The sequence below is a fragment of the Pediculus humanus genome, genomic scaffold, assembly GCF_000006295.1.
Source record: "Pediculus humanus corporis 1103172107667 genomic scaffold, whole genome shotgun sequence".
NCBI lineage: Eukaryota > Metazoa > Arthropoda > Insecta > Psocodea > Pediculidae > Pediculus > Pediculus humanus.
This window is the reverse complement of record NW_002987276.1, coordinates 569,838-596,059: the sequence shown is the minus strand read 5'-3', so window position 1 is coordinate 596,059 and position 26,222 is coordinate 569,838. Positions and strand designations below refer to the sequence as shown.

At 31.8% G+C, this 26,222-nt stretch overlaps 1 protein-coding gene across 1 annotated transcript in view; it reads right to left on the bottom strand.

The window, feature by feature from the left end:
• Phum_PHUM285720 (uncharacterized protein) overlaps positions 1 to 17,687 on the bottom strand; it is a gene marked incomplete at both ends in the record, with an annotated part of 34,613 nt that extends 16,926 nt beyond the window's left edge. Inside the window, 2 exons of the mRNA XM_002426869.1 lie at positions 8,498 to 8,594; positions 16,849 to 17,687. Coding sequence (XP_002426914.1) covers positions 8,498 to 8,594; positions 16,849 to 17,687 — 936 coding nt within the window. The remainder of the gene's footprint in view (positions 1 to 8,497; positions 8,595 to 16,848) is intronic.
• Between the last annotated feature and the right edge of the window lie 8,535 nt (positions 17,688 to 26,222).

Here is a 26,222-nt window from a genome sequence, read left to right as displayed (position 1 = left end):
CCCGAAAGTTAAAAAAAAAGAAAAAAGGAAAGAAGGAATGAAAAGGAATCGGGGGAGGGATTGGGGGTATCGCGTTACATGTGTATAGAATAATACAAAAGGAGAAAAAACACGGGTTTATTTCCCTCCCCCTCCCTCCCTGCCTTTTGAGTAAAGCCTTAGAAAAATTTATATATCGACTCGTAATATCGAAGGTCGACTGTCGTCGACGACGACGACGAATACAAAAACGAAAACTCAGAAGCATTAAAAAAGACAAAAACAAAAAACGAGGAGGAAAAATGAAAAAAAAAAACTCAAACGAGTCTCCCAATTGCATATATTAAAAGGTTGATGACAACAAACAAGAACAAACATCGATTCCAACAATTTTTGCATATGTTTAAATAATTGGGACAAAGGGAAGAAAGAGAAAGAGAGAAAGAGAGAGAGAGAAATTAACATACAGCCGAGAGAGAAAGAGATGGAGAAAGAGGAAAAAAAATAAACCGAATAAAATAGGAATAAAGACAAAGACAGAGTAAGAAGAGGAGGAGGGGAGGGGAAAGGAGAAGAGAGGTATTCAATCACTCATTACAATTCGATTCTGCAAATTCGTTACTGGAGAAAAAAAAATGAATAATAATAATAATAATAATAATAAAACAGTTTTCCGACAGAAAGAAAGAAAAAAAGAAAGAAAGAAAGACAGAGAAAAACAAAAAACAAAAACTTTCGTAAATGCGACATAAGACCAAGAATAAAACAACAAAAACTATAAGAAAATATTGGAAAAGTCAAAATGAGGGGGGAGGGGGGTGAGCGGTGGTGAAAAATAAAATTTTCTTTCCTCCCCCAATTTTATCCTTCTGCTTACGTAATCGTTTCGATCCATATCTAAACATTTTTTAACAAGTTGAACTTCCCTTTCGGTTCTCAACTTTTTTTTTTTTTTAGAAAATATTAAACATATTTTTTTCCTCCCTCGCCGCCGCTCCCCTACCCTCCCTTTTCCCCGAAAATCAAAACACTCTTAATAATTTTCCGAGAAGAAAACAACAAAAATATGGCCGGAGGAATATTAAAAAAAAAAAAAAAAAATTTCTTTTTTGATATTTTTTTTTTTTTTAAATTCAAAAAGGTTTTTTTTAACCCTCCCCTCCCTCTTTTTTCTCTCTTCCCCCTCCCTCATTTCATCCCATTATCTTTTCTACTTCGTTTACCTCTTCCAAGACCAAAAAAAAAAAAAAGAAAATTAATTCGGTTGAAAACAAAAAAGAAGAGGGAAGAGGAGGGGGTAGGGAAGAAAAATAAAAAAAAATCTTTGTGATAATGCCCCGAGGGGCGCGGGAAGAGAGGGGAAGAGGGGGAGAGGAAAACGCGATTTGAGAAGAATCGGTTGAGGAACAAAAAAAAAAAAGAAAAGAAATTTTAAAGTTTAAACGTGGAAAAAGAAATTATTAAAAAAAATAAAATAAAATTTCCCTTTAAATTTTAACGTTTTGCGTTTACGACGTCATCATACAAAAAGTGGAAGAAGAAAAAACAACCAAAAACAAAAAAAAAAAAAAAAAAAAAACGCGGGGGGAAAAAAATGATAAAAAACGTAAACGGTGGCGCGAAATTTAAATGGGAAAAAAATATTAAAAAAATAACGACGACAATAACCGTTAACCGGAAACACTTGAATTATCAAATTTAAATCCCTTCCTACCCCCCCCCTCCCCGCGCGAACGACGGAATCCTTTTAACGCCCGAAATTTTTTTTTTCCTTTTATTATTAAAAGAATTTTCTTAATTTTCAAAATTTCTGGAAAAAAATTCTACGATGCCATATTATCATTTTCTTTTCCTTTTCCCCTTCTCCCTCCCCTCTCCCGTAAAATTTTCCACATTCGTTTATATCGATTTTAAATTTTTTTTGTTAAATCGGCAAACTTCCTCCTCTCTTCGTCCGATTCGCCATTGACTCCCCTGCCCCAGGGAGGGTGGAGGAAGAAATAAGAGTTGGTAATCACGTGACCCGGCACATATTCAACGAACAAGACAATCATTTCGTAATCGGTAAAAGTAGAAGACAAAATTCGAGAAAAAAAACCTCACCGATTAACGAACGACGTAACTAAGGCAACGCTATCATAGTATCACGTTTTAAAAAGTTCAATGACCTTTACAGTACGACGACAGGTATTACGATATCAAATATAGAATTTTCGCGAAACGTTTACTCATCACACAACACTCACACATTTTTTCCTTCCTTCCTTCCTTTCTGCTTCTTCCCTTCCCTCCCTCCCTCCCTCGCACAAGTTGTTACCCTTTCTAGAAAAATCTCCCTCTTCGATATCGTCCAAATCCTTTTCCCTCTCTCTCACTAAGCTTCCGTTTTAATCTTTCAGCACAAACAAAAAGCAAATAAGAATAAAGAAATCCTTTCGTACACAAATCATTTGGAAAACTCTCTATTGCCACGACGCGACTCAAATAATAATTAAACTTTCTCAAACGTTCAACTCACAACCCCATTTTTGTGGGGGGGGGGGGGAAATTTCAAATCGAAATAAAAAAAGACTGGAAAATTTTTGTTTTTTTCTTTGCGTACGAAAAATAACCCAAAATAAAGCCGGAAAACGTTTTATTATTATTATTATTTTTAACTCTCAAAATCCTACAAACTCGTTAAATTAAGCCCCATCTTTAGCTCCAGTTCCAGCGCCAGCTTCAACCCCTTTATCCAAAACGTGAAAATAACAACGACGACCCGCCCCCTCCCCCCCACCGTCACACCCCCACTTTTCTTTTGTCATCTCAAAAATTCCGGTTTTACCAAAAAAAAAAAAAAAATTTAAAATCGGCATATTCCAAAAATTCTCGTCGTACATTTTCTTCATTTTCATCCATACGAAACCGGAAATCTCTTGTCAAATCAAAAACTTTAGAAAATCGGTTTTATAATTTAAATAAGAAAAGTCGGGATCGTCGGAAAGGAATAAGAAAGAGAAAAAGAAAGAGAGAGGAAGGGGGAAAGGGGAAAAAGGGAATCAATGTTGTGGGTTAATTTTCGCAAAAACATTTTCCTGTATCGACTTCACGCGCGCGACATTTTCTCGGATTCAAAACTACGACATCATTTAAAATAATTGTTTAGCTTACGAAAGAAAAACCAAAATTTTCATCGCGTCGAACCATCAAAAGTTTGTTTTTGTTTTGAAACATTTTTCAACGCGAAAAAGTGCCTCTTTTTCTCTCTCTTTAATATTTGTTCAACTTAACTAAACGTAATTACGGATCAACATGTTCCTTTGTTTAAATAATCGTCGTCGTCGTCGTTCCCGCCATTTTAAAAAAAATACGAATTTTGAAAAACTAAATAAATTTTTTCCATTATTTCCTTAGGGATTTCTTCCACTCACTCCCTTCCTCCCTCTTCCTCACCCCCACGAACTGGGAAAAAGGATAACAATAAGAATAAAAAAATTTATGGGTTGAAATTGTTTGTGCCACGTTTTTTTTTTTTTTTTTTTTTTTTTCATTTCCCATTCATCAATTTCTAATTCCACGTTTTACATATCTATATATTTATACACTCCGAATGGAAATTTCTAGAAATCTAAAAATTTAAACAATCGTAATAAATATTTTTCCGATTTAAAAAAAAAAAAAAAAAAAAATTCTTTTCCTTATATAAATCAAGGTAGAAAGTTGAACGAACAAAAAAAAAAAAAAACCGGTTACGGAGAGACAGAGAGAGAGAGAGAGAGAGAAAGAATCGTACGTTTTCTAATTTTAACATGATAAAAATCACCCACCCGAAAATACAAAAAGAAAAGAATTCTATACTACTTACACGACAGTCGTGTAAATAGAAAATAAACAAACGACACTCGAATATAATTAATTATTACGAACCCCCCCGAACAACCATCACCAATTAAGGTTAATATATATATAAAATAACATAAGGAAATGTTTTTTACGACAAGTTTAATGAATTTTTTTTTTTTTTTTAAGCCATATTTGAAAAAAAGAGGAAGAAAGAGGAAGGGAGAGAGAGACAAAGAGAGAGAGAGAGAGAGAAAACACCAAAATTTATTTTTTTTTATTGTTTTTTAAACGATCGCCGCCTATTCCTCCTCCTACGCGTTTTTACAAATGTGTCCTAATGAATTTAGTCAAAAACGGAAACGAAACCTTTTCATCCTTTCACAAAGGATTTGAAACCTTTTGGAAATGGAGACAAAAAAAAAAAGAAGAAGAATAAAAAAGGAAAAGGACAAACAGAGGAAGGTAAATGTTTTTTTTTTTTTTTTTTTCCTATCGAACCTTTTTCATTCGTTTTGAAATTCTCTTATCGGCGAAACCTTTTCCCACGATTAAAATACATTATTTATAACTCTTTAGTCATCGCCTTATCCTTATCAAATCCTTTTACACGACGTCAAAACTTTAAAAAAAGGTACAATCGAGGTGTGTAAATAAACGAAATCAGGGGAAAAATGAAAAAAGGTTTTTTCTTTTGAGATTAACCAAATTCTTCATCTGCACATTCGACAATTTCAAAAAAAAAGTTGATTTCACTTGCGGGTCTGCTGCCACGACAACACGCGTTTCGTAATTTCTTGTTCGCCGAGCGTTCGGTTCTTGCATAACAACATATACGTTTTTTTTTTTTTTTTTTCAGTCAACTGTAATCTTTACTTTTTTCAATTTTGTTTCCCTTATTCCATCTTTCTCACACACTCTCTCTCTCTCTCTCTCCCTAATTCTCCTTCTTTTCTCCTTGCAACTTAACGTGAATGATACAAACGAAAGGAAACAAAACAAAGCAAAAAAAAAAAAAAATTTAAAGAAAATATTTTTTTAAATTCGATTTAGAGGATTAAAACACACACGCACACACGCACAACACGATTCGACACGCAAACGTCAAAGAATAATTTACAATGACCAGTTTCCCTCTCGAAAGGGGAGAAGGAAGAAGGGGGAATGGGGAAACAAAACCTTTCACAATAAAAGTCTTTTGCCTTTTCAACATAACATTATTAATTTCCTTTTTCTTCGTTCCCTTCTTTTCGTTTTCTTTTTTTTTTCTTTTTTTTTCTTCTCGTACGTGTTTTACGAAACGTCCGATGGCTTGACTACTCTTTCTTCTTCTTCTTCTTCTTCTTATCATCATTATTATTATTATAACATAATCCTTCGATTCATAACGTTTGTTATAAATTAATCTTATTAAAATAACAAACACCTACGACGAGGTCCCCCCTCTTTCCCTCTCTTCCTCTCCCACTCCCACTCCCACCGCACATTCAAACCCATATAAAATGCAAACTATAACTTGTTGGGAATACAAACGAGCTGTCGCGCACTCACACACATACAGGCAGAATAAAAATAAAAATAAAATTTAATTAGCGTTTTACCGAGGCGACAAATCCGGAGTCGGGAAACAAAATAAAATAAAAAAAATGAGGGTAGTCATACGTAAAATGAAATTATTACCACGAAGGACATTTATTCGATACCACCGCCACCACCACCACCACTACCACCATCATCAGTATCGCCGATGATGATGATGATGATGACGCCGCCGCCATCATACCTGCCGTCTTTTACTCAACACTCATAATGCGATCGTAATAAAACTAAGAAAAAAAAAAAAAAAAAAGGTGGCACGTCTCGACTACCACATAATAACAACTTTCCATTTCTCAAGATTGGGGAGGTAGAAGGAGACAAATATACAAAAAGGGAAAGAGAAAGAGAGAGAGAGAAAGAATAAAACACCTGCATCTGTTTTTTTTTTTTTTTTTTTCAACTGGTAAATAATCCCTCTAAAAAAAAAAAAAAAAATTATTTCTGTCAGGTATTTCGAGGTATACGACGACCATTATCGAATAATTAACGCGTCGAAACGAAAAAATTCTCTCTCTCTCTCTCTCACTCTTGCACGTTTAAGTTTAACGCATGCGATATGACATGAACCATTGTTTTCATTCGGTAATACCTAAAATTTCTGAATCGAAACGAAAGGAAAACGAAAAAAAAACAGCTATAATAATAATAATAATAATGATGATGATAATGATGATGATAATGATGATGACAATGATGATGATGATGATGATAATGATGATGATGATGATAATGATAACACCAAATTTTTCAAATGCAATCGTTATTAGATAACTTTTGTTTTTCAACATTCAAACCGATCGAAAAAAATAGAAAAAAAAAAGAAATTCTCGTTGACATTTATAGATTTCTATATATAGTTACCACAACGTATGAGGCAACCCAAGAGAGAGAGAGAGAGAGAGAGAGAACATTTCTATTTATAAATACAAATTTATTATTTGTACGAATCGATTTATCGAATAAGAAACAACAATGAAAATTATTATTATTATTATTCTCACGTTAGTAAATAAATGATAAATGATAAGAAAATTAATACGACAAGAGCCTAAAAAAAAAATCACGTTTGAGAGAGAGAGAAAAAATAATAACGATCGCGCCTTAAAAAAAATCAATTCCCGAACGTATTTTTACCGGGTAATATTATTATCATCCCCTTCATCCCCTTCGAATCGTCATCTACATTTTCTTCTGCTTTTCTTCGAATAGTATAAAAAAAAAAATATATTAAAAATAAACGAATCGAAACAACCCTCTCTCTCTCTTTCTCACTCGTGCACGTACGTTTACGGAATCGTAAGACGACAAACGATCGAATGTGAATCCGCGGGATTTAAATCTTTTTCTAAAAAAAAAACCAAAACCTCCTCGTCGGTTGTCTGGAAAGAAAGAGAAAGAGAGAGAGTGAAAGAGAGGAAAAAAAAGGAAATACAAACGCAAAATCGTTTTAGGGAGGAAAAAACAAAAAAAAAACCCAAGGATTCGAATTTAAACGAAAGTCTTTTTAAACGTCTCTCTCTCTCTCTCTCACTCACTCCGACTAGAAGGTCAAGGAAAAAACTTCCATTATTAAGACCTCGTTGAGCAAGGTTAGGGTTGAATGCGAGGGTGAGCGAGAGAGAGAAAGAGAAAGAAAGAGATTCCCGATGATGACGTAACGTCATAGAGGATTTTATATTTCCATAAGGGATGGTTATTATTACTCTCTCTCCCTCTCTCATTCTATCTTCGTCATCGTTTCGTTTCGTTTTTTTCATAATCCATTAAAGGTAAATTTCGAGGGTTTGTTTGTACGTGAAATTTTACCGTGGCAGGTGAACAACAACAACAACAACAACATTTTTTCTCTTTCTCTCTCTCTCTGACACGTGCTACAAATCACGTTTTAATAATAATATTATTATTAATTTTTTTTTTTTTTACGTTTTCGAAAAATAAATTTGTCACTACCACCACCACCACCAAACTTTCCTCCCCCCTCTCCCCATTCTTAAAACCAATATCGTGATAATACAGTTTCCCTAACCCAAAAATAATGATGATAATGATATTATAACAAATGACAAAAACATCTTCATTTACGTTCATCATCTCATTAAAAACAATGATGAAATATATTTTTACCGAACAAATTCAAGGAGGTAGAGAGGGGGAGGGGGGAGGGGAGGGGAAAAAAGTACAATTCGATTTCCAAGAACAAACGAATCTCTTATACGTTCTTTTTTTTTTTTCGTTACACAATAACCTACGGTACATTAATTTTTCGGAAGGTCAAACTAATGACGTCCAATTACAATTTAAAATTGTACGAGATTATCTTTCGTACGGTTTAATAGTGTGTGTGTGCGTGTGTGTGAGAGAGAGAGAGATAAATGTAAAAGGAAGAGTCAATGAAGTTGTTGATGTTGTTTTTGTTGTTGTTGATTGTATGGTTTGCGTGGAAATTGATGACCGTAATTTTACAGGTATACCAAGAGAGGGAGTGAGGGAGGGTTATATAACCACAGTTGAGCATACAAAACAAAAAAAAAAAAAAAAAAATTAAATGATTGTCTTTTGACCGGTTGTTGTTGTTGTTGTTGTTGTTCTGTTCGTAACTTCCTACGAAAACGTCAACATTTAGAAATTTCCAATCTTTTTTTCTACTTTTTTTTTTTTTTTTGGCGATAACACACGACTTTGCCTGAAATGAAGAAATCTTTTTCTTCTTCTTCCACTTCTTCTTCAAGACAATGCACCATTGTTTTATGTTTGTTTGGTGGAAACAACTTAATCATAAACAAACATTTACGGCTAATTAATTATTCACCGACGAATCACGAACGTTATGGTTGAAAAACAATTTGGCAACAATTAACATCAAAGAGGGAAATAAAAACAATAAAAAATCCGCCATTTCCCCCCCCCTTCGTTCTTTCGTTCTCATCGAACGCGATAAATAATATCCGTAATAATAATAATAATAATAATAATAACAACAACAACAACAAAACATCGACGACGACGACGAGGACGAGGATGTCGCACAACTATTGCCTCTTCCCTCGTAGTAGTAGTAGTAATAATAATAATAATAATAATAAAAATATATTCTTACCTTGATGTGATAAGAATTAAGTTTGTGCTTGGGCAGCAAATTAAAACTACTAAAATCTTGTCGTCTTGAAAATATTCCATTTCCGGCCAAACCGTTTCTGAAACAAAAATGGAAAAAATCAATTATTATTATTATTATCGGTTAAAATTAAAAATTTTAATCATTTGAATTATAGTATTGAGCCATCACCACTTTTTGTTACCCGAGAGGAGTGAAGAAGGAAGAAGGATAGGGTAGGGGAAGGTAAGGGGGAAGATAGAGGATTCCCGGTTACTGATTGCGTAGTGGTAACGCCTTTATTTCATACAAGATACATACACACGCACACGCACACACACACACACACACAATATTCATATATAATAATATTACTGAACCGTAATAACTGTCTGTCAAGTAAGTAACTCACCCAAAAACCGTATTCAACTTACTCATGTGTGTTTCTTTTGACATGCTTCAAGTTTCACTTTCTTAAATTTAACCAACTTCCGCACCGTTACTCTAAATTTCTCTCTCTCTCTCTCTCTAAATCGTTTTCCTTTTTTTTCATTTCTATTAATTATGTAAACAATGACTTTAGAACGTATCGAACAAAAAAAAAATATTTCGCAACTTATACTCTCTTGCGACGGATGCGAAGGGATTAAGGACACCAGAGATTGGTTTTAAATTGTTCGCAATTATACGGGAAGGACGGGGAAGAGGAGAAGGGAAGGAAAATTCCAGACGAAAATAATAACATATACGTATGTACATGTATGAACAAAGTCACGATCTAAGAAAAAGCCACAAATAATAATAATAATAAAATAGCAAAAGAGATATGATCTAAGAGTTTGAGCGAGTGACTGGAGTCCTTGAAAATTGCGGTAGGAAAATAAAACAAAGGTAAAATATATATATGGGTCACTTAATATACATCATATTCGTGGAAGCGAAACGGACGGATGGACGAACAACCAACAAACAAACAAACAAACAAACGGACAGACGGACGGATGGTAAAGTTGTAATTGCGCAGTTGCAAACCATTTAATTGAAAAAAAAAAAAAAAAAACAATGATCGTTTTATTTTCTAACTGGACTATGTATAGGACTTCCTTCCGTTCTAAATTTATTTTAATTAAGGTGCACCTACTTATCTACCGACCTACCTACCTACCCATCTACCTGTCTCTTGGCCGTTTCTTATCATTATTATTATTTAACACACGGTTTTTTAATGGTACGCAACATAAAATTCAAGGATAACTTGTTGATGATGCACCAAATGTTTTTCCTCATTACATCATCGTTTCCATTCCCACTTCCCGCCTCCTTCCCTCCTTCCCTCCCCCCAAGAAAATCTTTTTCCTTTCCCATATCTTTATTCGGTCAAAGCTGACACGAATTTAAAAACTCGGTTACAAAACAACTACGTAAACCTACTACTACTACTTTCCAGAAAGAAATAGAAAAGCTCGTCTACTTTACGATTTTACCACCCTTTTTTTTAAAAATCAGGTACTAAACGATTTGACGAAAGCGAGAGGGGGGGGAAACAAGATGGAGGAAGACAAATTATCAAGTAGCATGACTTAAAACAATTAACCTAATTTTTTTTTTTTCTATCCCGTTCCGGTCGTGAACAAACGTCACAAAACAAAAAAATCTCATGTAATAATAATTTTGCCAAATTTAAAAACTCTCGAAATTCGGACACTCGCGACCTTGGACCGACTTCTCATAAAACAACAACAACAAACAAACAAACAAAAACAAAAAAATTCATCGAATTAATATTATTATTATTATTATTATTATTCAAGACGTGAAGTTAGTCATACGTGAAGAGATAAACATCATCATGGTCGTGTCATAAGACTACACGCACACAAACACGCAATACTTTTAGCGGTACCAAACTTACACGCGATTCTTCTTCTTCTTTTTCTCGTCGCACCTTCGTCAACTTTTTATACATTTTTTTTTTTTTTTTTTTTTGTGCGACAATCAATCAATGACGGATTTTATTATTGTCGCCGGTTTACAATACAGAATTTCTTTTCACGGCGACAACTTTTTCGGCAAATAAAAAAAAAAAAAATTCATCGTCATCGTAGCCGGTCTTAATTTTTCACGAGATTATTATTATTACTATTAATAATAAACGATTACGTAATTTTCTTTTTTCTTTCTTAACACTTTCACGGTAATTTTAATCAATTAAAGTTACACGAAAAAAAATATTTATTTAGAAATCACGAATAAAATAATAATAATAATAATAATAATACAATGACTGACTTTTCTTTTTTTGCTTTTTGTTTTTGTGGGAGCCATTTTTTTATAAAAAATTTTAAATTTGCAACGGTCACCGATGGCAAGGGCCGCGAGTACGTACACATACATACTTTTTCTTTTTGCACGAACGATTTAAACGTTTTCGACATTATTACGTCACAGGTATACACATATATATAAATTACGTAAAAACTCGTACGGGTTTCATTTATTCGCGGTCCGAAATTATTTCGAGACCACGTGGTTCGATACCTCCCTCGGGAATGTATATTGCGGCGGTTTACTTTTACTTCCCCCCCTTTTATCCTTTTCTTTCAACCTGGTGAAATTTTCAACCTTTACCGGGAGAAAAAAAAAAAAAAAATTTGATTGGTTCAAGTCCCCCCCCCGCGTTCTCCCCACTCAATCTCTCGACTCATATCATTATCATTATTATTATTATTATTATTCCCATGCGAATCGTAACAGGTTTTTTTTCGTTCCTTTCCTTTTTAAAACAATAATAAACAGGATAACTTCGGCCGGTCGGATAAGAGGATAAATGTATATTTAGAATGAAATAATTTCGAAGTTACGCCATTTTTAAACGGAACTATACGATTTTAAATTCGGTCATAAGTTCAACGTGAGCGCAACAGTTTGTTTACGTTTTTTTTTTATATTTTTTCCTTTTCTCTCTCTCTCTCTCACTCTCTTAAAAGTTATTTTTAGATGGTTGGATTTTCAAGGTTAAAACACGGTCTCACAACGCATTTTGGTCAAAATGTTAGCATCATCATCATCATCGTCATTTCAATCGTCATCGTCGCGACTTTTTCCTTACATTTAATAATAAAAAAAAAAAAAGAAAAATTTTCGTGAAAAAATACACACACACACACACAAACGAAAGAACGTGGCACGAGAAAGAGAAAAAACTTGCCGTTGAAATACGATATTTAATTAATCGTTTTTTTTTTTTTTTCATTTTTTTTTTCTGTGTAGAAATTCCTGAACCGAGAGAGAGAGAGAGAGAGAGAGAGAGAAAAAAATGTCGTGTCAATAAAAAAAAAAAAAATTTTTTTATTTTCGTTTATATGATTTCCGTTTGATTTTTTTTTAAAATCCCATTCGAAAAAAAAAATAACAAAACAAGGCGGTGGAATTAGAACTAAATAACGGAGCCATTTAATTTTTGACTTTTCTTCCTCCAATCGATCGAACTGGATTAAAAAAAAAAAATAATAATAATAAACGAGGGTGGTTTCATAACTTGCTACTATTCCGAAACATTAACTACTACCGAGTAGCAGAAGGAACAACAACAACCAAAACAATTCTAAAAAGGAGTGGAAAGGAAAAAGAAAAAAAAAACAATTACGTGTCTTTGGCTACGTCACTGTCACACATTTTGTTAAAAAAAAAAAAAAAACAAAGTTTCTAGTTACACGATTAAATCACGATTTAACCCAATAGTACCTCTCCCTCTCTCTTCCTCTTTTTCTTTCTCTCTCTATGGCTACCTATTTTTCCGCTGTCATAAGCAAAAGGCACGGATCATTTAACTCTCCTTGTTATTATTATTGCGGTCAAGCACGTTTTTTCATCTCTCTCTTTCTCTCTCTTCCCTCTCTCTCATATGCAAAAATATTATTATTATACCCCTCTCTCTCTCTCCTCATTTCCCGCCGTTCTTTGCCTTTTTTCCAGCGAAAAGGTTATACTGTCAGGTTATTTCAACGTTTTTTTTTTTTTGTAAGATCACGTTTCCATTTGTTTTTATTATTATTATTTTTTTCCCCTTTTTCTCTATTCGATTTTTGCTTAATTACACATTCTTTTCGAATTTTTCTATTGCAAATTGAATTTTAAATTACTAATAATAATAATAATAATAATAATAATTACGTAGTACGACGACGTTTTTATTATAATCGTGAAACGAACGAACGAACGACCGAACGTTTGACGTTCAATATAAAAAACACACACACACACTTGCTGCTGTATATATTACACAACAACATTTCTTATCTGCATAAAACAATTTATTATCATTATTATTATTATTATCATTATTATTTTTCTTCCCATTACATTCTCGTCAACATTTTAACTTTACAAGTTTTTAAGAAAAAAATAAATAAATAATTTATTTATAATATGTAATAAACAATTTTCGAACACGTGCGTTTTGTTTTTGTTTTGTAATTAACAAAATAATAATAATAATAAATGATTTTTTTTATGTTTCGTTATTAAATACCATCATCATCATTACGAAAAGAAAAAAGAAGAGAAACAACAACAACAATAACAACCATAACAATCAAACGAAATAAAATACAATTGAAAATATTCGAGTTTTAAAAAGAGTAGAGTATATATATATATAATCGTGAACTCTTTCAAACACGGTTGTTAAAAAATATTAATCGGTGCCTAAGGAGGTGAGAGAGAGAGAGAGAGAGAGAGAGAGAGAAAAATCCAGAGAAAATATTATTATTGGTCGACCGGTTCGCACTCACGCATGCACGCACACACACACACACACACACCCAACCTGACGACGACGATGACGACGACGACGACTTATTTGGTAAACGAGAGAGAGAGAGAGAGAGAGAGACGAGGCACGCACACGCACACGTAAGAGCACACGTGAAAACTCGATTGTTAAATGCATTTAGAAAAGAAAAAAAAAACATCGAACGATTCTGTCGGCGAATGTACATCAACGTCCTCTCCTATTGCGAAATATACCCGGCAAACCGGTCGGTCGGTTGATCGGTCGGTAAATTTCAGGTGCGAACCTGACTGAGTAAACAATTTAAAATTTTTTCTTTTTATTATTATTATTATTATTATTATTATTTTGATTTCAACGAACGTTGTGTGATGAGAAAAACAAACGACAAACGACACAAAATAAAATAAAACAACTCGCACACGATATTCGAAACCGTAAATGAAAAAATTCTTTTTTAAAAAAAAAAAAAAAAAAAAATTAAACAACATCGACATCTTTCGCGTTCGGATTTCTCTCTCTTTTTTTCTCATACGAACGTTCGAGTTTCCGTTCGTCATCGGAAATTATTACGGAAAAACAAATAACGACGAAGATAATAATAATTCAAAAACTAAAATTTTCCACGTGGCGCTAAGTAGAGTTACGTCACGAATGATTTTAAAAGGCAAACAATCGGTTTTAAGAAGGCTAAAATGTCCGGGGAACCCCCCACACCTCCCCCAAAAAAAAACCCATATTCCAGAAAACCTATTCTAACATTCCAGAAAAGAAAAAAAATAAAATTAAAGTGTCTTTGGAAAATTTTCGTAAACTTCTCTTACTGTTAACAATACCTAATCTTCCTCATTAACATTATTATTATCATCATCATCATTATTATTATTATTATCATTATTATTATCCGAACGTTAAAATTTTTCAACAGGTTTAAAATATTTTATTAACATTTTACGCACGCGCACGAACCCGCATCATCATCGTCATGGACCAACACCACCATCACCACCAATCCGAGATTTCTTTTTTTTTTTTTTTTTTAAATTTTGGCGCGTAAATAATTTCCGCATTTTTATAAAAAGCGCGTGTGTGCGTGAGAAAGAGAGAGAGAGAGAAATGATTTAAAAAAAAATTTCTCATTTTCAATATTGAGGTCAAAAATGGCGCGAAGAAAACCGAAAATCGAAAAAAAAAAAATCTGATTTTTTCGGTTTTGTCGTTTGTTGTTTCCAAGTCTTCGGGGTCAACGAATTCTAAGGCCCAATTTTCTTCGCGTCTCGTAGAGGCAATTTGCCAATTAGCGTATTTAACATTTTCACTTTTTTTTTTTTTTTTTCTGATAAAGATACATAAAATCACGCTTTCTTATTCTTTGATAACATTCATTGAATACAAACAACACAAAATGAAAATCAATTAAATTTTTTTTTTTCATCCCGTACCCCTCCCCTCCCCTCACCCCCGTGTCCTTTCCGTGGGTGATCATCGCGTGATGATGATGATGATTATACCGAAATCGGACCTCGAAACGATTCGTTTATGACGCGTATGGTCGCGATTGGGGTAGGCGGGAAATTTTTTTTGTTTGTAAACATTAAAAAAAAAAAAAAACTAAAGAAAATGAGAAAATAGGGGGTTGAAAAAATCATCATTATCATGAAAATCAATCCATTGAATTTTTCCTTTTTCATCCATACACATACTTCACATCATCATCATCATCATCTTCGTAATTTTAATTTTTCAAAGGAAAGTGTAAAAACAAAAACGCCTAAACAAACGAAACGATTTTCTCTCTCTATCATTTTCCTGTTCGAAACACGACAAACAAACTCAAACAAACAAACAAACAAAACGCAACAACAAACAATCGAATAAATAAATCGAAACATAAGAAAAAATAACGCAAGCAAATTTTTAAATTTTTCAAACGGCCATTTTTTTTTTTTTTTTTTTTTTACAAAATTTAAATGTTAACCGCCGCCCGTGTATTTAGAATAAAATTCGTGATTTTAAATCACTCGAATAATTAACACAACACGTAAGTAACGTGGAAGTAGAGAGAGAGAGAGAGAAAAAACTTTTTCTTTTACACAATCGGGTAGTCTTTTATACAACCACAAAAAAAAAAAAAAACCTACTTTTAAACATTTCAATAATAATAATAATAATAATAATAATAAGATAAAACATTATTTCACTTAACGACACACACACACACACACACACACACATCATAGTTGGCAACGAACGAATTTGTTCCTATTAGACAAAAGGTCGTTAACATTAAAAAAAAAAATAACCGAAATTATTTAATTGCACGCCATCGATTTAGGCTAATTATAATTTTATAACGTGTGTGTGCGTGAGCGAGTGAGTGCGTTTGCGTGTGCGTGAGTGCGTGTACGAAAATTAAATGTTACGACGTGATATTAAAATTACCGTTGATCGTCTTATGTAATAAAATAAAAAAATACAAACGCACGCACGCATGCACGCACGCACGCCGGCTAATACGCCGCGTGTTTAATTTAACCGTATAAAAAATTACATTTCCTCGTGTTTATTATTATTATTATTATTATTATTATTATTAAGAACCGATTATCGGTGAATGTTTTACGTAAGTTCAACCGTGAGAGACACCTACAACTTTGCTTAACGTACCTAAAACAACCGAGAATCGATGATGATGATGATTGTGTTGGTGGTTTTAAAATGACGAACGTTTCGCATATGAAAATGCATGTGTGCGTGCGTGCGTGCGTGACGATCATACGCATCGTACGCGCGTGTGTGCACGCATACACACATATTTATACATATATATTTAATGCATTCAAATCGTTTTAAACGTAGGAGTTTTAAAAGAAGTTTAAACAGGATTGAAAATGTTGATCGGTGGCGGCGGCGGTGGTGGTGGTGGCGGTGGCGATGGCGGATGGTGAAATGATGGCCGATTCGTTGTTTTTTTTTTTTATTACTCGGTCGGTCGGTAATAATATTAATAAAATAAAAAAATTACATAATTTTTTTTTATGTAAAAAAAAATAAAATAAGTCGAGAATGATGGAGTAGAAAATTTTTCGTTCGAATTATTATTATTATTATCATTATCAATAATAATAATTTTTTTTTCTTTTTCTTTAAGTTCGAAAAAAAAGAAAAAACGACCGAAAGAGAGAAGGAGAGAGAGAGAGAAAAACGAGTTTTAAATGCGGTGAATAGTTTTAGGCCACGTTTTATGCCAGAAGGTGGCACGGTTTTTTTTTTTTATTTTACACGATTTCGATGAAAAGCCCGTTTTCGGTAAGGAGAAAAGTGGTAGAAGAATAATAGACCAACGAATACGATAAACTATAATACGATCGTCGTGTCACGAGAATAAAAATTATGTTCGTTTTGTAAAAATAAAATTCGATGATGATTCGATTGCTACCGTGACTATGATTCTGGTTTGTTGGTAGACGGGTACCATTTTTCATTAAGAATGGCATTTTGAGTTGTGAGGGAGACAAGTTAAGAAGCAGAAGAAAAAAAAATTTTTTTTAAAGAGACTTACCGAGCTCTGTCTGAAAAGAAATCCACTTTTGAATTTTTCTTTTTTCCAATCATTCCGTTCGAACCCGAACTGCTTCCGGAATGAGCGGGTGACACGCTCGTTTCCGATGAGGACACGGGCGGACTAGCCGATCCGTTCGAACTGCTCAAACTTCCCGTTCTTCCGCGGCTCAAATCGGTTCCCCCCATCATTCCGTTATCTCCGTTTTTACCATTGTGATTGTTCGAATTGGCCGAATTGTGAGCGGATATAGACAGCGTCGGTCTCAGACTTTTGTTTCTGTTTTTCTTTTTCTTTTTGTTTTCCGCGTTGTCGTTGTCGAACCGCCTTTGATTTTGATTCGGCGGAGGTGTCCAATCCAAATCCTTTTTCAAATGTCCTCTTCCGCACTTGCAACCGCACGCTTTGAATGCGAGATCGTAACCTTTTTTCGTCCAAAGATTCTGGTGTCTCTGCCTTTCCGACCATGATTTGGCTCGTCCGCATGATTTCAAATACGTGAGAACGGCTTGCTCCCACGATTCGAAACATTCTCGGTGCATGTACTTCCCAACCGTGCACTGTTCGTTATTGCATATGACTCGTACGACGTCGTGAAGATCGTCTAACCGTATGTTCGGATCGGTATCCAAACCGGAAACGCTAGTATTATTCTCTTTCAAACACTCGGTGGGACACGCGCATTTGGACAAGTTACCGTTCGCTTGATCCCCGTGCTCTCCGTCCAGGGTTAAATTATATCCGGGGATTTCGACATAGTTTCCAATGTACAATCCGCCGTTTCCGGCGCCTTGGCCTTGACCTTGGCCGTGACCGTGATTACCTCTACGCGGCGCCATTTATTATTCCAAAAAAAAAAAAGAGTTCACAAAAATAAACCAAAAAAACTCACGATACGAGTGACGCGTTGCTTCTCGAAAAGGAAAAAAAAAAAAAAGGAAAAAAAGGAAAACAAGGAAAAAAAAAAAAAGAGAAAAAAATTTCCGTTTCGACTCGTGGAAAAAAAATGAATGTCAAGATCAAGGGCGATCAGACTGTCTCACTCGCACGAAAATCGTTATTCTCACCCTCGTGAACGCAGAAACCTTTTCCGGAAAAGCTTTCGACATTCGAACACAACAACGCACAAAAAAAAAAAAAAATAACAAAAAAAATCTTCTCGTTTTCTTTTTTCTTTCTTCTTCCACGTTTTTTTTTTTTTTTTTTTTAAATCGTTCTCGATCACATGAGCTACATTTTCACTTTGTTTTCAATTCACGTGCGTGTATATTATTATTATTTTTTTTTTGTTTTTCTCCCATTCGTTTGTGGGCAACAGCAGACGAAAATTATAATTATTATTATTATTCTTCTTTTGTTTTTTGTTTTTTTTTTTTAACGTTTTATACTTTTATTTTGTACTTTTTTTTTTCAAAAAGTTTTGTCTTTTTCGAATTGTACTTTTCCTTTTTTTTTTCTTTAAAGACTTTCGTCATTCCACATTAAAATTACATTTTTTTTTTGGTTGTTTTTGTTTTTGTTATTGTTGATGTTGTTGTTGTTGTTGTATATGAGTTTGTACTTCTTGTTTTCACATTAAGGCATTAAATTCCTTTGTATCATTCGTTTTATCACTTTTATATGAGCATCTAAAAATAAAAATAATTGAAAAATTAAATTCAATCGGACAACAATCGCCCCTCCCTCCATCCCCCCCCCGAAAAAAAATAATAAGGCAAACACACAAAAAACATTTATTTTTTTTGTGGGGGGAGAGGAGAGAGAGGAGGCGGCGAAAAATTATTCGATACAAAATTTTTATTTGCTTTCAAGTCGAAGAAAAAAATAAGTAAACATTTAACTTTCTGACAAATTTTACTCTCTTCTTTTTTTCTTTCCTCTTTCGTTTCTTATACTCGCGCATCTCACATTATTCTTATCAATATTTTTTATTAGCACACGCATTTACGCACACGCACGCACGCACGCACATACACACAAACTTGAACTCTAAGAAATTCTTCTTCTTTTTATTTAAAAAAATCAATTCAAAAAAAAAAAAAAAAAAAAATTAACGCCAAGAAAATAATAAAAAGAAAAGAAAGAGAGAGAGAGATAGAGAGAGAGACAAAAAGAGAGAGATGAGGAGAGAGAGAAAGAAAGAGAGAAAGAGAGAGATTCTGACATTCGATCAAACATCAAATATTTGACTTAAAATTTTTTTTTTTTTTTGTTCGTTTCGTCGTCTTCGTCATGAACACACACACACACACACACACACATGTTTTGGAAGGGCAACATAATCACACAAAACAACCACACACGATCTCTTTTTTTTTTTTGGATCCGAAAGGGATGACGATTGCGGTGGTGGTAGTGGTGGTGGGGGGTAGTAATAATAATAATAAATTAATAATAATGATGATATTAATAATAATCATCTCGTGAACTTCAATTTTCATCGTTTTAACAAATTCAAAATGATAATAATAATAATAATAAATTTTAAAAAAAAGAAATTAATTCTTTAAAACTCGTTCAAATCGGATGTTAATAAATAATAATAATAATAATAATAATAATAATAATAATAATAATAACGAATTCGTTACACACGAAGACGAACTCAAGGTTAGCGACAAACTCCTCTGAACACACATTTGAAAAACAACAAAAAAAAAAAAAAAACTTTGCGTAGGAGGATATAAAAATTCTTAAAAATACATTTAACAAAAAAAATAATCTCGAAATACAATAATAATAATAATAATAAAATCGGTGACCTACAAGAAAACTGCCTAAATGTGTCTACTACTACCACTACCACCACCGTCACCACCACCACCACCACCAGTCAATCGAAGTTGATCTCGTTTTGTGTGTGTGCGTGAGTGCGTGAGTGCGTGTGACCGAGAGAAAAGTTTTGAGCGTTTCATACTACTCTCCGTTCACTCGTTATTTATTTATTTCGAGATTAATTTCTTTTATCCAGTTTTTTTTAAAACTGGAGCCACATAATTATTAATATACGAAAATGATTTTCTAAAGTTTCTACAATTACTACTACCTCCCCATTAATATTTTTTTTTTCGAGGGAAGAACGAGAGAGAGAGAGAGAAATAAAACCGATAATGTACCTCTACCTCTCTACGTGTTCTGCTATTATTATTATTATTATTATTATTATTATTATTATTAAATTTAAAAAAAAAATAACTCGATAATCGAAATTTGAAAACAAATATAAATAATATAGAAAATAATTTTTTTCGATTCGCGAATCACATTTTTCACGTCGTCGTACAAACAGAAAAAAATAAACGATCTTTTCACTGATGATAATAATAATAATAATAATAATTTGAGTAATTTTAATCAATTTAAAGGAAAACCGCACGAAAACGATTTCGTATAAATAAAAATAATAATAATGATGATAACGAATAGAAAAAAAAAAAAAAAAAAAAAAAATTGGAAAAATATTTCTCCCAACGGCCGGGAGTAAATTAAACGCATTCTTTGAAATAAACCTCCCCCCTAAAAAAAAAAAAAAAAATAAATTTTTTTGGAACGAGGGTGACGGGAAAAAAGAAAAGAGGGGGGGGAAGTGACAAAAGCAAAACATTTTTCCTTATAAACTTACGACTTACGGACTATTCTAAAAGAGAGACTACAAATAAATATCAAAAACAAAATGCCGGTCGGCCCGTTTTTCCTATCATCCTTCATTATTATTATTATTATTATCACCCGAGTAAAATACCAAAAAAAAAAAAAAAAAATCGAGATTTCGTATTTTCGATATATCGATATATCGAAAACTAATCGAATCGTATTCGAAACATAAAAAAAAAAAAAACGACACGCCTGCAAATTTATAATTCAAAAATTAAAATCAAACGATCGTTATTTTTTTTTTTTTTCAAATTTCGATTCATGTTAAAAATAATAATAATAATAATATAAATTAACTTCTAAATATAAAAATATTAATAATAATAATAATACTAATAATAAAAAAAAAAAAAAAAAACAAACAAATTCTTACGAAAAAAAAATTCTTCGATGTAAATTCTTAAGTAACGATTTTTTTTTTTTCCTCCACAACGACAAAGACAAAAAAAAAATTCCAATTCTTTTTCTCGACAATAATAATAATAATAATAGATTAGTTATTATTAGTAGTACGTATTTTATTAATAATAATAATAATGCCGGTTCGTATTCATTCGTATATAAAATAATAATTTCGAGAGAGAAAAAAAACAAAAACAAAACAAAACAAAAATCACGAAGAATTTGTCCTTCTCCTCCTCCTCCTGTTGTTGTTGTTGTTTTATATTTAACGTACAAAAACAAACGTTACGAAATAATTAATTAATTATTAAACCGTCTTATTAATTATTTTAAATAGCATAGCAAGTTTTAAAAGTTTAAGTTAATAAAAAAAAAAAATTGTTTTTCTTTTTTTTTAAAAACAATCCAATTCAAAACACTCGGGCAAAAATTTATATATTTACGATAAAAGAAACTACTAGTAATAATAATAATAATTAAATTTAAAAAAAAAAAAAAAAAAAACAAAAATAAAAAAAATAAAAACAAACAAACAAACAAACAACAACTCAACGGTTAATAATAACTAAACACTCAGGAAATGTAACGAGTGAACTGAAAGGGAAATGCATGCGGCCGACGTACAAAACACGCTGCCGGCAAATTCAATCCCCAGACTGCGCTTGCGTCGATTTTTTTTAATATATATACGCGTACTCTCACTCATTCAACCTAAGAAAAACTATTATTTTCATATTTAACTTATTTTATAAATAAATCAAATTATATTTCGACGAAAAGAAAATTTTCCTTTTTTTCTTTTAGTTCGAATGAATTTACTGTTTTGTTTTTTTTTTAAAACAATAAAGCGCGATCATGGATGAACAGGTTTTAAAATTGTTCAGAACGTATAAATTCCGATAGAGTAAAAAATTTTTTTACTCTATGAAATTATAATCGGATTTTTTTAAAAAAATAATTAACAAGGCGGTGCATCGTGATGCATAAAATACAAGCGCACACACACATTTACGCACGCACGAACGCACGAACGCACGAACGCATATAACGAAAACGTAACGAATCTATCCTCTTAATCATCAATTTAAAAAGCAGACGACGAGATTTGTTAAATGTTTTTTTTTTTTTTTTGTAACGGTCGTTTTTCTAATTTAAAAAAAAAATAATAATAATTTGATAATGACTTTTTGTAAAGAGAGCAAAAAAAAAAAAAAAAAACGTCGGAGGTCGTCTAAAAAAAAAAAACATTAAAATAAACGAAAACTAACATGGTTGCCAATATATAAAAAAAAAAAAAATTTATGATTTAACCTAAATAATAATTATAATACAGTTAAATTATTCGATGATCGTTTCTTTTCGCTTATAAAAAAACAGAAAAAATACCGCGAAAATTTAAAAAAAAAATTATCACGCTCGCGTTCACGCACGTGGAAATAGAAATATAAAATTTTCCAAAAAAAAAAAAAATTTAAATTCGTTATCATTATTATTATTATTTATGTATGTGACGACGTTGTTGTTGTTGTTTTAAAAAAAAATTTGCTTTTAGTTATTGATGCCAATTTACAAAAATTAAATTTCTATTTATTCATTTGTTTATTAATTTTTTTTAATGAAAGAAATCCATTTATCCTTTTTCTATAATTTATTATTATTATTATTATTATTATTTAAGACTTTCCCACCCTTCCCCCCCCCCCGGAAAAAATCAAAGTTTATTATTTTTAAAATGTTGCAAAATTTTGTTTGTTTTATCATCGTTTTTAAGGAAAATGTTGCAAAAAAAAATAATAATAATAATATTTTTGTATGTTTTACTTATTAATAGCCGCAAATAATTTTTGATTTTTCCTCGGTGTGATTTATGTAAGCAAAAAAAAAAAAAAATTCTGATGGTTTTCCTTAATACATCTTAATTAAAAAAAAAAGAAAAAGGCAACAAACAACAACAAACAACCGCAAAAAAAAAAAGAAAAAAAAATTAATGAATAAATAAATAAATTTTTTTTTGATTCGGCCGCCATTAACAATGATTAAATTAAAAATGGAGGAAAAAAAAAACAAAATTTATCAAATAATTTACGTAATTAGATAGAATTTTAATAAAATAATTACCCTCCTCACTTACGCAGCCCCCACCCCGCCCCCCACACTCTCCTCAACCGCGTAATTTATACATCCGTAAGAGAGTTTGTTTGTTTTGTTTTTGTTTTACTAGAAAATTCGATATCAGGTTTTTGTTTTTAAAAAAAATCAGAATGAAAATATAAATAAATACCTTGATAATAATAATTTGCTAGTGTTTTTTTTGGACTCGTACCTGAATTTCTCCCCGTTGAATCTCCGCGCCGCTCTTCAGGATGCTGGAAGGGATTTCAATAGATTTTAATTTTTCCCATAGAAAAACGTTGATCATTGTTTTAAACAATTCGAAATGCAACGTTGCTCAACCAGAACCTCGATGGCCTTGGCTCTATATCATTTGCTTTTTTTTTTTTTTTTTAGTCGATAAACGTGGTTTTCTAGACAATTTCAGAAGTCTGAAAGGTTTTTTTTTGTTTCGTATAATAATAATAATGATGATAATATTTTCACGAAAGTGAAAAATGGTTTTTTTTTTTTTTTTTGTTTTTTTTTTGTTTTTCATTTTCAATAAATATTTTTCCTTTTTTGTTGTTGTTTTGTACCCTCACGTTTTTTTGCTAATGGATTCAAAGCTGATATTTATATATAAATACCAGACCACGAACGTGTTCAAACATGTCCAACCATGTGCGACTCATTCCTGTAAAAAAAATAAATAAAATTATTTTTTTAAAAATACATTTTAATTTTTAAAAAAAATAGTGTATTCAAATTTTGAAAGGAAAGAAAAATAAAAAAAGAAAGAGGAAAAAGAGAGAAAGAGAAGAGGATAGAATGAGAGGACAAAGGATGAGGGAGGAGAGAAAGAGAAAGAAAAATTGAGAAAAACAGAAAAAGAAAAAGAGAATGAGAGAGAAAAATGAAGAGAATGAGAAAGAAAAAAAAAGAGAGACAGAAAGAAGAAGAGATAGAGGAAAAAAAAATAAAATGTGGGAGAGAAAGAAAAAAAAATAAAAAAGAAAAGTAGGAAAGAGAATGAGAGAGAGAAAGAAAAAGAAAAAGGAAAGTGGGATAGAAAATGAGAGAGAAAGAAAAAAGAAAAAGAGAGAAAGAGAGAAAGAGAAAGAAAAAAAGGAAAAAGTGAGAGAGACAATAAAAGAGAGAGAGGCAAAAAAGAATAACGGAGGGAGAGAGAGAGAGAAAAAAGAAAAAGAAAAGTGAGAACGAAAATGAGAGAGAAAAAAAAAGAAAAGTGAGAACGAAAATGAGAGAGAAAAAAAAAGAAAAGTGAAAGAGACAGTAAAAGAGAGAGAGAGAGAGAGAGAGAGAGAGAGATGAAGAGAAAAAGAAAGAAAAAAAAAAGTGAGACAGAAAGAAGAAGAGAGAGAGGCAAAAAAGAATAAGAAGGAGGGAGAGAGAGAAAGAAAAATAAAAAAGAAAAGTAGGAAAGAGAATGAGAGAGAGAAAGAAAAAGGAAAAAGAAAAGTAAGAAAGAGAATGAGAGAGAGAAAGAAAAAGGAAAGTGGGATAGAAAATGAGAGAGAAAGAAAAAAGAAAAAGAGAGAAAGAGAAAGAAAAAAAGGAAAAAGTAAGAGAGACAATAAAAGAGAGAGAGGCAAAAAAAAATAAGACGGAGGGAGAGAGAGAGAGAGAGAGAGAGAGAAAGAAAAAGGAAAAAGCAAAGTGAGAACGAAAATGAGAGAGAGAGAGAAAGAAAAAGGAAAAAGCAAAGTGAGAACGAAAATGAGAGAGAGAATAAAAAAAAAAAGAAAAGTGAAAGAGACCGTTAAAGAGAGAGAGAGAGAGAATAAACTTATTTGAAAATTAAAAGAAAAAAAATTTAAATAAAGAAATGACTTAATTCGTATCACCTATCATACATAACAAACAAATAAAGGAAAAAAAATTACGCGTAACGTTTACCAAATAATTTCTACATTTAAACTCATAACCGACATTTTTTTTTTTACTTTAAACGTGGCAATAGTTTTTATAAATAATTTTCCGCAGCCTTTTCTATAAAAATTATCGATAAAACAGTTTAAAAAAAAAAAAAAAACGCGGGAAAAAATTTTTTTAAAAAAAAACTACTCCATTCCTATTCTATTTTATTAGTACTCGTTACCCGTATATTAGTACTCGCGTAAAAAAAAAACTTTTATTTTTTATTCGACATTGGAAATGACTTTTTTTTTTTTGCCAAAGGAAACCTCCAAAATGACCATCCGTGAACTCGGTCTTATCACCTTTTTCCATATACTCACACACACACACACACACGACCATTTGCCAATGATTTTAAACATATACATATATATTGTTATCAGTCGAGATCCCAAGAGATCGTTGACCTATGTCCTCGAATAAACGAAATTATTATTTTAATGAGTTTTATCATAAGGTAAACATGAGCGAAACAAAATAAAAGCATTTTTGCATTTTTTTTTCGCCATCGGCTTCTTGGCTACACTTTCTCTCAATACCTGTATTACGTCACACATTTAATACTTGGGAGAATTTAAACTGAGCCACCATCACACGTGGTAATTTTTGTTTGTTTGTTTGTTTTTTTTAAATTCAAAATATAAAAAACCGGTAAAAAAATAAAAATGGCTGACATTTCAACATAAAAAAAAAATTTATAATTTCGCCGCGTAAAGTATTTTTTTTTTTAACTATAGACTTTTTAAATCGTGCTGAAACGGTTAAAGTTTTTTTTTTTTTTTAAACCGGTTCACGTTTTTCAACGGTTTCAAATGAACCCACAACATATCATTATTATTATTATTATTGAATTATAGTCGATGAAAAATTCATTTAAAAAAAAAAAAAGAAAAATTAAAAGAGGTCAAAACCGCCTACAATATATTTTTTTTTTTTTAAAAAAAACGAATTATTAATATAATGAAGAGGTCGAAAAAAATATAAATTTAAACATCGTCGTGGTTCTAATAACGAATAAACCTGCGTTTTTTTTTTTTTTTTGTTCGACTAATAACAATCCGTCAATTTTATTTTCAATATGGCGGACGACGAAAAAAACGATCGTTTTTTAATGTTCGAGTCGTTGCAAAGATTTTAGTTAACAAAAAAAAAAAAAAATAATTTGAAATTTTTTAAGGTTCTTGTTTTTGGGCGTGATGTAAATGACACACACAAATTTAAGTAAGTGTCGACGCCATTTTGTTTTCTCTCTTTTTTTGTGTTTTGTTAATAAATAATTATTTTTA